Source organism: Hyperolius riggenbachi, chromosome 5 (genome assembly GCF_040937935.1).
Source record: "Hyperolius riggenbachi isolate aHypRig1 chromosome 5, aHypRig1.pri, whole genome shotgun sequence".
In the NCBI taxonomy this organism is placed as follows: Eukaryota; Metazoa; Chordata; class Amphibia; order Anura; family Hyperoliidae; genus Hyperolius; species Hyperolius riggenbachi.
Window position 1 is genome coordinate 313,788,352 of NC_090650.1, and position 16,658 is coordinate 313,805,009.

The 16,658-nt window shown below is 40.8% G+C and overlaps 1 protein-coding gene across 6 annotated transcripts in view; it reads left to right on the forward strand.

The window, feature by feature from the left end:
• Positions 1–16,658, forward strand: part of EPB41L3 (erythrocyte membrane protein band 4.1 like 3) — a 259,305-nt gene that overhangs the window by 188,852 nt on the left and 53,795 nt on the right. For all 6 annotated transcript variants that reach the window (XM_068237211.1, XM_068237210.1, XM_068237206.1 and 3 more), the window contains exons 11-13: positions 914–1,089; positions 4,421–4,641; positions 15,468–16,025. In XM_068237211.1, coding sequence (XP_068093312.1) covers positions 914–1,089; positions 4,421–4,641; positions 15,468–16,025 — 955 coding nt within the window. The remainder of the gene's footprint in view (positions 1–913; positions 1,090–4,420; positions 4,642–15,467; positions 16,026–16,658) is intronic.

The window sequence follows — 16,658 nt, forward strand, 5'->3', positions numbered from 1 at the left end:
AATTTCGCGTTGACATTAACTGGAATTTGCACTGACAGAAACGAAACTTTGCTGGGTGCTAATTAGATTCATGAACTGCTGTTTAGTTAACTGCCAGCTAATCGATTGGCAGTTCTCACACCTGAGTAGCTACTTTCAAAGTTTTCTTACAAAGATTCCAATTTTGATTCCCGCTTAAATAGAACTTGAATACTCAACAAACATTTTGTTTATCCCTGACAAAGATGGCATTCTCCTGAGCCTCAATATGTTGTGTTATTGTTTGCAGTAACTCCTCCCTCTTATGTCAACCTCAGGTCTCTGCACTAATGCAGAGTGTGGAGTTGCATCATGCAGAACCAGGGCAATAATCCTCAAAACCCTTGGCTACTCCTCTTTGCTCTAATGAGAGACTTGTTGAGGCTCAAGAGAACATTGTTTTTTATAAGAGATACCTAGTGATTTTCAAGCAATTTCATGGGAAACAAAACCTAACAGCAAAATCTCTAAGTTAATGTACCTATTGTCAATCAGGGCCTCTGCTGCATGTATGGTAGATCCTAAAGCAGGCTTGTACAACTGCAGTCCTGAAGGCTGTATCTATGCCATTATTTTGAGATGGACAGACATTTTACTTATTGAACCACACCTTACCTCATTCACTTTCATCTGAGCTATACCAAATGCCTGCCCTGTAGGAGCAAAGTTGGGCAACTCTGTATTCCAGCATCCCTTCCGCTATCTTGCAATCAGAAACTGAAGTTCTAACCCCCCAGCATGTAAACTGTTTTAAAAGTGGCCATATTTTCAGAAACTCTCAAACGCACCACCACTTCCACAGTTTAAAATCTGTTAGAAAAATATATTTGTAGTATTAAATATATTTTATGATGTCATATATAACACAGACTCTGTATACCATTCATTTGTGTAGGTTGATGTCACCAGAAGCACCTCCTAAAAAGTTCCTTACTTTGGGCTCCAAGTTTCGCTACAGTGGAAGGACACAAGCTCAGACTAGGAGAGCAAGCGCACTTATTGATCGACCTGCACCTTACTTTGAACGCTCTTCAAGCAAACGCTATACAATGTCCCGAAGCTTAGATGGGGGTAAGAAACTTGCATTGACTTATGAAAAGTAATGGAGTCATTAAACGGTGATTTCAGATGGAAGAAAACACATCTGCAATTATACAGCGCAAGCAGACATTTAGCAGCTGTTTGTTGTTTACAACGACGCGTCTTCACCTTGTATGACATCATCTTAATGAAGAAACACGCCCACACACCTTCCAGATTTAGCATTAAAGTGAAATGGCTCCCTCCTTTCTTCTGGAGTGTCTTATTCACAAAGTAATAAGGAGAGCTTGTCCTGCTTGTCTGCTTTTCAGGGATTTGATATCTATGCTTTCATATCATAAGGTAGATCTGATATCCAAGGTTAAGATCCCAATTTCTCAAAATCTTTAAATAACCAGACACCTATATACAATATATGTTAAGGAAAAATAGTATCCACTATAAGCCAGCCTCTCCTCCAGTGGTCATGTGGGTGGGCAGGGGGTGTGATTATGGTTGCAAATGCAATTGTACTCCAGCACCACAAAGTAAAGACTGTAGCAAGTGCTGCAAAAAGTGTGGTAATGCTGCACAGAATGCAGTCTTAAAGAGACACTGAAGCGAAAAAAAAATTATGATATTATGATTTGTATGTGTAGTACAGCTAAGAAATAAAACATTAGGATCAGAGACATAAGTCTAATTGTTTCCAGTACAGGAAGACTTAAGAAACTCCAGTTGTTATCTCTATGCAAAAAAGCCATTAAGCTCTACGACTTTCAAAGTCGTGGAGAGGGCTGTCTTCTGACTTTAATTATCTCAACTGTAAGTAAACAAATGTCTTTTTCTCTGCCAGAGGAGAGGTCATTAGTTCACAGACTGCTCTGAAAGAATCATTTTGAATGCTGAGTGTTGTGTAATCTGCACATATTAGAGAATAATGCAATGTTAGAAAAAACACTATATACCTGAAAATAAAAATATGAGAATATTTTCTTTGCTGCTAATCTTCTAGTAATTATTCATAGTACACAACCAAGTCATTATATCATATATTTTTTTCCGCTTCAGTGTCTCTTTAAGGTGTCCCCACACCATACAATTAAAAGATCCAATTTTACACCAATTTGATAAATATGATTTTTTTTCATTCATTCATTCATTCAAGAAATCTGATAAAATTTTTTGTTTTCATTTGATAAAAGAAGATGGCAATATAGTGTGAGTATATCAACTTGGACACTTTTATATCTGACAGATTTCAGGGTTTGTTTTTAATATTAGTGATTCTTTAGCTTTCTACAAAGGTGGTATTGTGCTTAAGCCTTTGCTTAAAGTACACAGAGAATTCAACTTCTCTGTATTTTTAAGAACAAGATTGGTCTTGTGTTGCTGTAAAGGTGGCTGTCATCGATGTGTATAATTTCAGTTGAGAAAATAGCTGCATACAAAGGAGAGAAATGCTTATAGCCCAGTGGCAGCACCTTCCCTGTATGAACTTGATGCTAGTTATTCTTGTCATCCTGCTGTGATTTTGGTATATCTCTCTCTGCCTGTGCATAGGAAGCTGTTGCCTAGCGACTGTATCCATGCTCTGCCCATACAAATGCTCTTACGCTGGTTGCCTTTTTTCTTCTTTGTTACTTACAAGTCAGGTATCATTACATTTACAATAAGTCATTTTCTGATAATTAACAGTTGAAAACACAGACCTGTTATAATATCATGGAAATCTAGGAAAGCTATAATCTGTCCTTTCTGTATAAAATAAAACAGAACTGGCTTGTAAAAAAACATAATCATTAATTTTCTACACATATTCCTACAAAACAGGTGTACCATATCAGAGGTGTAATATGTTATCATCCTGCAATAGTGAGGTGCAAAATAAATTTAGCACCTAAATCTAACAGTTCGGAAACTGTAATATGTTGTTTTGTACTTCTGCAAAATGTCAGTTCTTTAAAATAAGTTGATTTCTGAATATATTTAGTGAAAAGTGAAAGCAAGACTGTCTCCAGTGAGGGCTTGGGACTAGGTTTACATTGGGATGTTGTGTTCCCTGTTCAACAGTAACACAACAAAACACAACAAAAAAGGTCGTACCGCACCTTATAGCAGTGTAACGTTGCATACAGTAGATACAGTGAACCATACAGACAATTGTAACGTGCGCAAGTGCATTACCATAACGTAACATTTACAACGCAATGCTAATGCAGCACTGTGAATGTCTAGATTGCTGACAAGCAAACACTTTCAAGGCATTAGGTGAACTTGACCCGTCCCCGTGAGGTAGATTAGAATGTCGCTCTCTGTAGGAAGGATAAACGGGGGTAAACCCCTCCACCAAAGGTAGACTAGTGATACTTGTATCAGAAACGCAGAGGCGACAGAAGAATAAAACAATGTTCAAATTAAAAACGGGGGGAAGAGGTACTCGCCTCCCCATAGAAGATTTAACAAAACAAACATTTCAAAAATATTCTTTAACAGTGTACTCCAATAATTGTGACGCGCTTCGTGGGACACAGCCCACTTCCTCAGGCAGTAGAACAGGAGCAGCTGGGGGACACCAAACACAAGCTAGGACTACATATCTCTTAATATACAGTAGATATAGTCAATGACAACATATACTAATATATAAATAGAATATATGCGCACTACTGCACATAATATAGAGTTCAGTCGTACAAATATGTGTGTATTTGCAGAGGGAAAAGTAATTTGTGGTCTGGTGATCACCAGAACCTCAAACTAACCTTGCGCAGGGCGTGTGGTATAGCACTAGTGCTATAGCGGCGCCTAGCTTCGGCGCTCGGTGCCCAAACAACCTTCTTTGGAAAATGTAATCGAATAAATCTGTACTGAATTCGTAAAACCTTTTTCTGCTATTAGGTACCAAAAGTCTTCTACCCACTTTCAGTAACTCTACTATACTTGCCATCAAACAGTATGTTGATTTTCAACAAATCTAGACTAAGATTAACAGGATCACGTATGTACTCCAAATGTGTTTCCTCGACCGTAGACATAATTTTGTAAACTGGAACATAATATAGGAGGTAGAAAAACAAATATAACAAGACAAATACAGTATATGCTGAATAATTTGGGCTTAAGCTTTTTAATTTTTTAATTTAGCTTTGTCTCATATTTCATTTAATTCATTTTTCATTTAACTTGACAAGTTGCCGGGTAGATCATTCATCAAATAATAGTGATGATTATATCAGTGAATTGGCATTTGCGTTGTTGCTTTGTCACTTGTATTCTAAAACTGCATTTTCAGTTTTGTTTAGTTTTTTTCTTTTGCTTTTATGAGACCATTCCATGCTCAGTTATTTTTTTTTTACCCAAATATCATGTTTGCTTTTAGCATCAGTGAATGAAAACCATGACATGTATATGAAGGATTCTGTGTCTGCCGCAGAGGTGGGCACCGGCCCATACATCACAGCAAAGGGTGTCTCTCAAACCAACTTGATCGCCACGGCAACCCCAGAAAAAAAGGTTGAGGAAGAAAAAGCCGAGGAGGAAGACTTGAAAAGGAAAGTAGAAATTACCACTACTGTGACCACAATTCGCCATGACACTAAGGTAAATCTTGTGTACTATATACTCTACAGTCATGTTCAATTGCCGTTTGCTTTCATCCTCTAAGGTATATTAATTAACCCTATGCAGCATTTAGTGTTTTTAAATAAATTAATTACAGGAGTTTTAATTCCCTATTTATATTGTGTTGTAAGCTTTAAAGACCAGGCTTATCCAAACTTTAATTAACTAGACCCCCCCACCCCTAATAGCCCACCATTCATAATATAATTATAGATCCCCGTCAATATTTTAATGTTAATGGAGAAAAAGCAGTCGTGAAAACACTGGTTTCTTGCTGCTCCTTGATTACAGTGTGACTTTCACTGGTAGACTCCAAGGCATCCTGCTCAAACTCTGCCCTCACCCTGCCAGTTGTCACCAATCTCCGCTATTGACCTTTGCAGGAGGGAGGTTGTGTGGCAGACTGGCCATGCCCTCTCCTGTTATTTGGCTGGGATGGTGAAAGGAAGCATGGCCTTTCCACCTCTCCCAAAAGGCAGCGTGATTCAAGAGGACCCAGACTTTTGACTCTCTGAGGGTCAGCTGCGGTCACATGGCAACCACTGAGATCAAAGATTAAGGATTTTTTTTTTAATGGTGCTACAGTGTGATTGATGGGATACTGTGAGGGAGGAGGCCATCTAGTTACTCAAAGGTTTGGCAAACACGGGCTTAATGCTAGGTACACACCATACAATTTTGTGTTAGATAGATGGTTCGATAGATATTTTTTTCTGGTTGATTTCTCATAGAAGTGAATGGAAATGGATAAGAAAAGATAAGAGTTGAGCAGGAAATCGACCGGAAAATCAAATCTAAAATCGATCGGATGGAAAATCGACTGGAAAAACGCATCGTGTGTACCTAGCATTAAAGTGTAAACCGTATCTCACAATAATGTATTTAGTGTCCAATGATATCTGGGACCTTACTCATGCCTAGTACACACAATGCAATTTTCCGTCAGATTGAAGGTTAATTATTTCTGACAGGTCTGATCTGATTTCTGATTAGACCTATCTAGTCCAATCGATTCGACTGTCAATCTGATAAAATATTGTATCGTGTACCAGGCATAAAAGTGTAGGTAAAATTTTGAACCGGATGTAAAGAATAGGTTAAAGTGCTGGCTAGAATGGGTTTGATTCACAAAGCTTACTGATTTTTTTACCTCATGCATTAGCTCTCCTTATGCCTAATATACAATGAGATTTTCTCGCAGATTTACTGCCAGATCGACTATTTCTAGTATGTCCGATTTCCAATCAATTTTCCATAGAGGTGAACAGAAAATCAATCAAACATGCTGAAAATAGTCAATCTGGCAGTAAATTTGCCAGGAAATCATATCATGTGTATTAGGCATTACAGCAGCATGTGTGCATGCGTTGTCGGCAGACTGATAAGGCTGTTTCTGAACAATCCGCTGAGCGGATCGTTCAGAAACATCCTTATCAGTCTGCCGACAGCGCGTACACACGTGCTACTGTCGGCTAAACGTCCGCCCAGCGGGAGGGTCTGACTGACCCGTCGTTTGCGGCAGTATGGTGTGTATGCGCCTTTAATGTGAAAACCTTAACTGTAAGGAGAGCTAATGCATGAGATAAACAGATAAGGAGAGAGAAACTGTGGGTTGCATTAAATAAGGATAGATAAACCATCAGAAAAGCCAGTTAAGGGGGGATAAATCACGAGTAAAGTTAGATAAGGAGAAGTAAATCATGAGTTAAGTCATTTAAGGAGAGATAAACTGTGGGAAAATTCAACGGAAAAGCTTTGTGAATCAGCACCAAGGTGTCACTTTCTCAGAGTAAATTATATTTGCAACATATACAGTATGTCTTGTGCAAGTTAGTCTCTTAAAGCAGACCTGAACTCAGAAATTCCTCTCTCTTCTATAAGATAAGCAACTGCATAATAACCTTTAAAGAAAAACATTTCTTTACAGCTTATACAAATCCTGCAATAAATCTGCAGTCTGTCTACTTCCTGCTTCCATGGAAGCAAACATTGTTAACATCCTGTGTTTACTAATTAACTCTCTGCAGTGGCAGTCAGCTAACATAGCCGAAGGATCAAATTACAACTTGTGCTTAGTCACAGGTGAGACAGGCTAAACTCTCTAAATACAAACAGGGTGCAATTCTCTGTTTTCCTTCTGCCTTGTGCAAGAGTTCAGGTCCACTTTAACTGTGATTTTATGTAGTATATGAAGTATGGTGCAACATTTGTTGCCTTATAGCTGATTTATGTGTTGCTGAACATTTTGCTGCATTTATCCTATACTATACAATGTGTTTGCATCCTCCAACTTCCAAGCAAATATATTTGTAAAAGGAGACTTTCCATGTATTAATGTATAGTATCGATGGCCATTAAAATGCTAATAATTCTGATGAATTGGGTTGTTTGTAAGCTGCATAAAATGTGCTTTAAATCAGAATTACTATCATCTCAATCAATATCCCTTCTAAGCAGTTGAAACATTTTTTTTTCTTTTAAAGGGGTTCTTTCGCGAATTATGAAAAAAATAAAAAGTCGTTTATGCATAAACTATTAACATCCTTTTAAAATAGTGTAAAACGTTTTTCAAAAAAATGAATGGATTCCTCAAAGCAACATGTAATGTAAATGACAGACTGGGAGGCTAATCCATTTGATAGGGTTTTTTTTTTACTTGCATTTCACAAACATAACTGCTGCCTAGTTTTCAGTTGAGTAATCTATTGCCATCAGTTGCAGTTACAGTGATAATGGCTGATCTCTGCATATTTTCTTCTTGTATTCACACACACAAAGAAAGGACCCACCCCCCTCCCTCCCCTCCCTGCAGGAATGGCTAAAGCACATGCCGATAACTATTCAGTAAGTACGTCAAATGTTTACATAGTTGCCCGGCAACCAGACGGCATCTGTGCAGAATAGTTCGTATCTTCTGCAAGCGAGCAGTTCAATAAGGGGACACACTACAGCTGATAGCAGATAACTCGCTTGCAGAAGATACAAACTATTCTGCACAGATGCCGTCTGGTTGCCGGGCAACTATGTAAACATTTGACGTACTCACTGAATAGTTATCGGCATGTGCTTTAGCCATTCCTGCAGGGAGGGGAGGGAGGGGTGTGTGTCCTTTCTCTGTGTGTGTGAATACAAGAAGAAAATATGCAGAGATCAGCCGTTATCACTGTAAGTGCAACTGATGGCAATAGATTACTCAACTGAAAACTAGGCAGCAGTTATGTTTGTGAAATGCAAGTAAAAAAAAAAAACACCCCTATCAAATGGATTAGCCTCCCAGTCCGACATCCGTCACTAATTACATTACATGTTGCTTTGAGGAAACCAGTCATTTTTTTAAAAAACTTTTTACACTATTTTAGAAGGATGTTTAATAGTTTATGCATAAACCACTTTTTATTTTTTTTATCATTCGTGAAGGAACTCCTTTAAAGTGTGTATATATAAGGTGTGTCTATGTGTCTATAAAAGAAACCCGTAGTGTGAGACCTATGGAAGCTGTCATTTTTATCTCCTTTTACACAATACCAGTTTTCCTGGCAGTCCTGCTAATATTTCTGATCATTAGGGTCCAGGGGCGGACTGACCACTCGGGCATGGACCGAGGGCCCGTGGTCGGGAGGGGCAGGCCAGAGCACCCTAAACAGGAAGGGAAGCAGCCAGTGAAAGCGATCGATGGGCACAGTGGCGGGGAAGGGGGGGACGTCTCCCCCCCCCTTCCCTCACCTTGGGGCCCCCCTTCCTGGCTCTCCCCTCCGGAACATTTAAAGGACTTACGAGGCGAATATTAGAAAAAATGTTAGTTACCTTATTGCAATATCAGACCTCAGGGCAGACGATCAGTGCCTCCCCTGTCAGTTTCAGGTGCTCTGTTATCTAAATTCAGGATTCATTACAGGCCCCGACCCTCTGCAGGGTCGCCTGAACTGATGAGTTAAGAATTGCCGCTTTAAACAGCAATGTGTTACACTCGTGGCCGCCACATAGCGGCTCCCTCCCCAGCTGTGAGCCGCTGCTAGGAGGGAGCCGCTGCAATAGTAGGCAGCCCTGCCAGTATCATCCATTCACACGCCGCAGCCTCCCTTCCCCCACCCGCCGAGCAGCCAGCACATCTACTCTACCCCCTTTTTCGGAGCAATTCTGGGCATGCTGACATGCGGTCACTGAAGAGCTGCTGGCTCATATTGAGCAGAGAGTCACTGAGGAGCCGCTGGTGAGCCGGCTCACGTACGAGCGCATAACAAAAGAACCGCTGGTGAATCAGAATCAGAATTTGTATTCTGATTCTGATTCACCAGCGGTTCTTTGTTATCCGCACTCCGCTCGTACGTGAGCCGGCTCACCAGCGGCTCCTCAGTGACTCTCTGCTCAATATGAGCCAGCGGCTCTTCAGTGACCGCATGTCAGCATGCCCAGAATTCCTCCGAAAAAGGGGGTAGAGTAGATGTGCTGGCTGCTCGGCGGGTGGGGGAAGGGAGGCCGCGGCGTGTGAATGGATGATACTGGCAGGGTTGCCTACTATAGCAGCGGCTCCCTCCTAGCAGCGGCTCACAGCTGGGGAGGGAGCCGCTATGTGGCGGCCACGAGTGTAACACATTGCTGTTTAAAGCGGCAATTCTTATTTTATCAGTTCAGGCGACCCTGCAGAGGGTCGGGGCCTGTAATGAATCCTGGATTTAGATAACAGAGCACCTGAAACTGACAGGGGAGGCACTGATCGTCTGCCCTGAGGTCTGATATTGCAATAATGTAACTAACATTTTTTTCTAATATTCGCCTCGTAAGTCCTTTAAGCGTTGCGCAGCAGCTGACAGCGGGCGGGGAGGAGGGAGCTTTGATCTGTGTGCCGCTAGTCTGATTTATTCAGTTTTTATCAGTGTGAAATATCCGTTGTCAGTAAATTATTATATCTTAGTCTGTAAAAAAATAACATGAAAGGTGGGCACACTGGTACGGGGCCCCATAATCTCCTATTGCCCGGGAGCCCCATGAGTTGTCAGTCCGCCCCAGTAGGGTCTAAATCAAACACCTGAAACAAGCATGCAGCTTATCTTGTCAGATTTGTCAGACATCTGATCTGCATGCTTGTTCAGGGTCTATGGCTTAAAGTATTAGAAGCAGTGGGTCAGCAGGGCAGTAAAGCAACTTGCATTATTTAAAAGGAAACAAACCTGTCAGCCTCCATACAGGGCAGTGCAGTTGATACAAAAATTATCCAAGTCCTAAGTATATGAAACCACTGACTATCCAAAATTGCTCCAACTCCTCCACTCCAACTCCTTAGTCTAATACTTACCAGGGCTGTGGAGTTGGTACACAAATCATCTGATTCCAACTCCTCGGTTTATGAAACCTCCGACTCCAGGTACCCAAAAATTGCTCCTACTCCTCGACTCCGTCTCCTCAGCCCTACCTCCTTATCCCTCTCACCTCAGGTTCCCTTTAAAAAGAACTCTGGGCAATTTACCTGGGTTGCTTAGGGACCATAATTGTACATGTCATTATTTCCAACTACAGGTATTTAAATTGTCGCTGTTATAAGATATTCACCATGAGTTTCACCATAGTATAATGTGCTTTGCCATCATTAGAACTGACATGATGATGTTTAGTAGTACTCAGTTTGTTAGGATTAGCACTAGGGTCTCGGGTCCCACCAATTCATATTTTTAGAAGCAGGGTCGGGCATTCAGGGGGCTACCTCGTTATAATTAAATATAGTGTTCCTTATTTTATGCAGAAGTGAACATTGTATTTTCACAGTATGGAAGGTTACTCCTGCAGAGTTCTGCAGTTTTGCATTTAAAATTGGATTAAAGAGAACCCGAGGTGGGAATTACTTTTACTATTGGGGCACAGAGGCTGGTTGTGCGCACTAAGACCAGCCTCTGTTGCCCCATCGTGTGTCTCCATGTCCCCCCTGCTCGCCGCTATACCCCCCGCATTGCTGGCGACACGCAGCGTGTCGCCAGCTCAATGTTTACCTTGCGCTGTCAGTCAGCGCCGCTCCCCCGCCTCCTCCGCATCGGCGCCACCCGCCGCGTCACTTCCCTCCTATCAGCGGGAGGGAAGGGACACGGGCGGGTGCGCCGATGCGGAGGAGGCAGGGGAGCAGCGCTGACTGACAGCGCAAGGTAAACATTGAGCTGGCGACACGCTGCGTGTCGCCAGCAATGCAGGGGGTATAGCGGCGAGCAGGGGGGACATGGAGACACACGATGGGGCAACAGAGGCTGGTCTTAGTGCGCACAACCAGCCTCTGTGCCCCAATAGTAAAAGTAATTCCCACCTCGGGTTCTCTTTAATGCCTCATTTTTTAATGTGCAATCTGCTTTATTCAGTTGCAAAAACAGAAGTAATGACCCTTTTAACTTCTCAACTTATAAATGTTATTAGCAATGTTTTCCCTGCCAAATAGAAAAATCTTGCCTTCTATTTAGTTTTCAGGATACCAAGTTGTATTTGATGAGCTGTTAAATAGTCTTATTTGCATAACACAAGATAACAGCATTCGTTTTTTAACATTTGAAGTGCAGGAAAATAAGGAAAATAAAAAGGAACTTCAGAAAATTTCTTAGTAGGACTAGTAGTACATGTATCTATTTTTATATCCTCATATCACGTGCCAGTTGTGGTACACTTTCAATAGCCTGCAGAGAACCTTGCATACATAGCAAGAGTTATAGAATGTGAGAGTTTTTCATGTACCTGAAACATTATTGGTCATTTTGAGGAACAAGTTCACATACATTACATGGTTCACCTATTAGGGCCTGAGCTCACTTGCGCGCTTCTGTGCATTTTTTAAAACTGGGTATCATTGAAGTTTAGCTGAAAGCACAGAAGCCTTCTAGTGTGCTGAGGCCCTTACTGCTAATTACATGTCTGGAGTAATTCCATTGAAGTTATTTGAAGGGGGATGCCTATATATTCAAAAGTTAGTTGTCCTGACTGTAAAGCATTTATTTTTATATGCTTATACCTATAATGTTAAAGGAATACTATCGATTCACAATTTTTTTCAATTGACACAGGAATTGTTTGAGAAGTGCTGCTAAGTACTGGTGTATACATTTTAGTAGCAACTTCTTTGTTTACTGTTAGCAAAATACATTCCAGGTTTACTGACGCCAAAACTGAGGGCTGACTGAGCCATGAGGAGAGGGGAAATTCCCCTCACACTTAAATAGTTAACTCTATGTGTAGCTCTGTGTGTTACAGAGAGAGACAGGACACAGGAGTTGCAGCTGTTGGGAGCTCTGTTTCTGACTGAAGTGTCTAAAGAGAGCAGAGGAAATGTAACTAATTGTCACAGCTTTTTCATATTGTTTTTGCTTTCAGAGTTTGATATGTTTGATATTTGCTTTCTGTAGTCTGATATGCAACTCTGGCTGTGCATTGAAGCAGACACCCCTTCTGTTATTGATTTGTCCCAATATAGCTAAATCCTACCCTCAATAAATTACAGCTTTTGCCTCTGATATTTAACATGAAAAGTAGGAAAATGTTTACACAGCTACTTAGATATTATTTGTACATTGTCATTTTAGAACACTTGGGTAACTATAGTATTCCTTTAAGACCTCTGAACACTCTTCTTGAAGCTCTAATTCATGCTCCATTTATGCATATAAATATGCATTGCTTGTCTGTAATTTTTGCTATAAATATTTTCAAAGTTCCAGCTTGGCAGCATCCAGTAGCTCCTTATTGCCAGTACGAGTTCCTTCCCGAGCACACAGCTTGCCACATTGACCCAGCCCATCAATTCTTCCCTCCTCAGTTTGCAAGAGCCTAACCTTCACAGATCCTACCAGTGCATTTGTAAACTACTTTTGCCCATGCTAGAGTACAATGAGGTCCTTTCTTCCACCAGTTGTAGAAGAAAGATGTTATTATTAGTCTTCAGAAATTGATGAGCACAGCACGCATGCTAGCCCACACATGTGAATATCACCCTAGGCAACGAGTAGGGGAACTAATCAGGGTGTACTACTCTGGTGTTCCTGCAGTGCTGGCCAAAAAAAAGAGTTAATGTTTCAACAGCAGCAAAGAGGAGGTGGGCAGTATCAGCTCATATTGAATAACTAGCTGCGTTCTCCTCCTAGCATCTCTCTAACTCAGACATGGCCAAACTTGGCTCTCCAGCAGTTGAGGAACTATAAGTCCCACAATTCATTGCAGGAGTCTGACAGCCACAGTCATGACTCATAAAGGCAAATGCATTGTGGGATTTGTAGTTCCTTAACAGCTGGAGGGCAGGCCCATGCCTGATCTAACTACATCATATCGGTAATAAGGGGGAAGGGGCTCACAGACTGCTTTTTTTTCTATCCAAACTGCATCTCAAATTCACACTGTAAAGCAGTTAAGCAAACCTTGCAAATCATGTAATATTGAATAATACAAATTGCTTTATATGTAAGACACACACTTTTTGCATTGCAGAGCATTATATATATTCCACACAACGCATTAAAAGCTGGAGCATGAACTAGGGCTTCCAATATGCACAGGGTGCATGAAAACTTTACATTGCATTTACAGATTTGTACTAAAGTGTGTTTGACCCAACTCAAGGAACCTTTAGGCCCTGTTTAGTGGTCAGTTGCTTTGCAGAATAATTCTGCATGTCAACTCACTGCCCATACAATTCTGTTCACAGTAGCAGTTCTCATTATTCTAACTAGCTGCATGCAGGCGTTGTTATAAAGTCCATGTCCAGTCTTCATTGCAGTTCACACACATTATAACGTGTGCGTTCTGCAACTCATCACTGTGAACCTAGCCTAAGAGTTTACCTCGTGGCTTCTTTTAGCTGCTCCACAGCACTGTGTGCACTATTATGGCTAGACTTGAAAAAATGTAAAAGATGGAAACCGAGAGCCCAATATAGTGTAGTAAGTCTTGGCAAATGGAACAAGACAAAACAACAATTGTAGGTAATATACTCACAATTCTGGGTTACCACTAAGGCAACCACTGATGGTGCAGGTGGGGAGAATTATAACCTGACCCCACTCAGGTCTAAGAAGTCGCTCTCTGTAGACAGGAAGAAATGGGGATACACCCCTCCACCAAGGGTGGACTAGATCAACAAAGGATACGGAGTAACAGAGGCGCCAGATTAGAGTAAAAAGTTTAAAAACCACTTAAAAGGAGGGGGGTTGGTGGTTACCGCCCTCAAGTAAAGGGTGACCAACCAATGAGTCATAGATAAATAAACCTTATAATTTATTTTAAAAAGATCTCCAGGCAAGCAACGCGTTTCACGGGTCAAAAGCCCGCTTCATCAGGCAATCAATTTGGAGATACACACGACTGTGTCAATTCGAGATAAAGCGCCAACTATTATGGCTAGTTCACAATGCATTGCAGCATAATTCTGCCTACACAATGTCCAGTCTCCATTGCAGTTCACACACATTATAACGTGTGCATTATGCAATGGATCGCTGTGAATTCAGCCTTAAACCATTTGTATTTATATCATTGACCTGTTAAAACTTGTGTGACATTAACCTCTTTGTATATAATATTGTTATATTGTTGCCGATTACTGTTAAAGAAGAACTCTATCAAACACCATTTACTTCTTACCTAACAGCACCTATCACCATCTCCTCCTTAGAACATTATAGTTATGGATGGAGGAAGTAGAGCAGATAAAGCATGACTCCCTTTGTTTGCCAGTATTGTGTTAAAAAGGACATCTCACTAAAATTGGCTCTACATTACATGTCAGGATTATTTAATCACATTATTATCTTATATAAGAAAGTGCCTCTTTCTAGTCATGTCTAAAAGCATTACTGACCTCTTTCTGCTTATTGTACCTTTGCTTTAGGTCAGGAATTAAAAGCTAGATAGGAAAATGGTCTTTATTTTATATAACACACATAAGACAAAGATGGTCTACTGTCTGCAAATGGATGGATTCTGCCTAGGTGAAATAAGGTTCATTATGTGAAAAAGGATATATACTAAGGTTCAACCTGTGGCCTAGCAATATGCAAGTGTGTGACCACACTGGGGACCAGAGCAGCCAATCAGAGGCACTCCTTACACCACTGTATTAGTCCTTCATTGCTGCAATGCCAGTAATAATTGCCTCTAAATGTGTCTAGAATAGTAGTTATCATTAACTTACTCTACCTTGCTGATACATCTCTGACACTGACTGTGATTGGCAGGTTATGGTGCTCCACATCACTTTTCATGTTTAGAGTGCTTGAGAGAACTTATCAAAAACTTGCACTGGGGCTCATAGCTCCTTAGCTACACAAATGGGTACAAGTATGATGTAGGTCTACCATGGGAAAAGCAAATGTGGCTTTCCCCATTCTCATTGTGCCCTATTGATTCATAGATAATCTGTCCTTAGTGATCCAATTTAAAGCAGGGGGGACTTAGACAATGGAATGTTTTTGAGAGAACAGCTGACTTGCATTTCACAGGCTTACCCAACTTTAAACATTGCTGTATATCAAAAATATTGTTTATGCTGGAGTTCTTCTTTATTCGTGTGTTATAAGATTTTACTGTTTATAGATGGTACTTGGAATGTCTGATAACTTCCTTGTTTTGCAGAAATGCACAATATTATCCCGCATGATCAATGCATTGCTGGTTTTGCTCTATACATGGTTTATTTTTGTAGTATGCAATCTTTCCGTAAAGGCGTTTAGGAATTATTATGCATTTATGATCACTACTATATAACCATTATACGGAATACCTTTTAACTAATTGCAGTTTTCTTTTTGTCCTCTTGATCTTACACTTTATTTGCTGCTTTCCGCCTTCAGCCATCTTGTTGTGCAACTGACTCATTCCATTCCCCTTCATATCCATGCTCCAGTCCCTCCTCATCTGCTACCAGCTTACGGAGGAGATGTAAGGAGAATGGTCACCAATCCCATGAGCCAGGGTCAGATTCTGATCAGTTGTCTAGTGAGCCTGAATGGGACTCGGAGCAAAAAGGAAAGTTATATTCTGATGAAGATGAGATAGCAGTGAGCTATAAACAGCAAGCTGGCAAAGGCGGGACACTGTTTTCCTTCTCCTTGCATCTTCCACATTCATTCCCTTCTCTTCTGGATGATGATGGTTATCTATCCTTCCCTAACGTTTCTGAAGCCAACTTCCTGCCTGAAAACTTACAGCATTACCTTCCAATCCAGTCCCCTTCCCTAGTCCCATGTTTCCTCTTCATCTTTTTCTTTTTGCTTTCTGCCTCTTTCTCAGTGCCATACGCCCTCACCCTCTCTTTTCCTTTGGCTATGTGTCTCTGCTACCTGGAGCCCAAGGCGGTCTCCTTGAGCGCCTCACTTGACAATGACCTGAGTGACAGTTCAGATGATGAGGTGTGTACCTCGGCATAGAACACATCTTACTTTACTGTGTTCTGTTAGTCCTCTAAAAATGCTAGAATGATACCACACTGGTCCAACTTTCAGAGCCTCATTTCTGTCTGCTTGCTGATATTTAAAAGTTTTTGTCCTTAGGTCACAAGGGTTAGGCACAACATGCGGAAAACTGTGTTTGCATCTTTGGTGGATTATTTTACTTCTATCGACTGCTTAGTGCTACTTGACAAATATATTGTTATATCAGAATACAGAAATAGGTTTTTAAAAGTGTTACAGACAGTAGGCAGACGCTAATGCGGATAATGCTGCTAGGAAATTGAATGTTGTCAATGTGCAGTTTTTATCAGCAGTGCATAAGTCATAGCCATAAAAGCAGAGCGAGAGTGAAGCCATGCTCTTGTCTATAAAAGCCTACGCAAGTCATAAAAAATAGACTTAGTTCTGCACACAGTATAATTAAATATGAAGGGGCCTTCAAAAAGGTTTTTGATGCATTTAGAGCGGTTTAACCCACTGGAGTAAATCCAATGTGTTTTAAAATAACAGCGAAAACCACTATTTAATTTTTGCTGCTTTAAATGTATTTTGTAAAGCATTGCTTGATACTGCCTGTAATGTAATACTAGG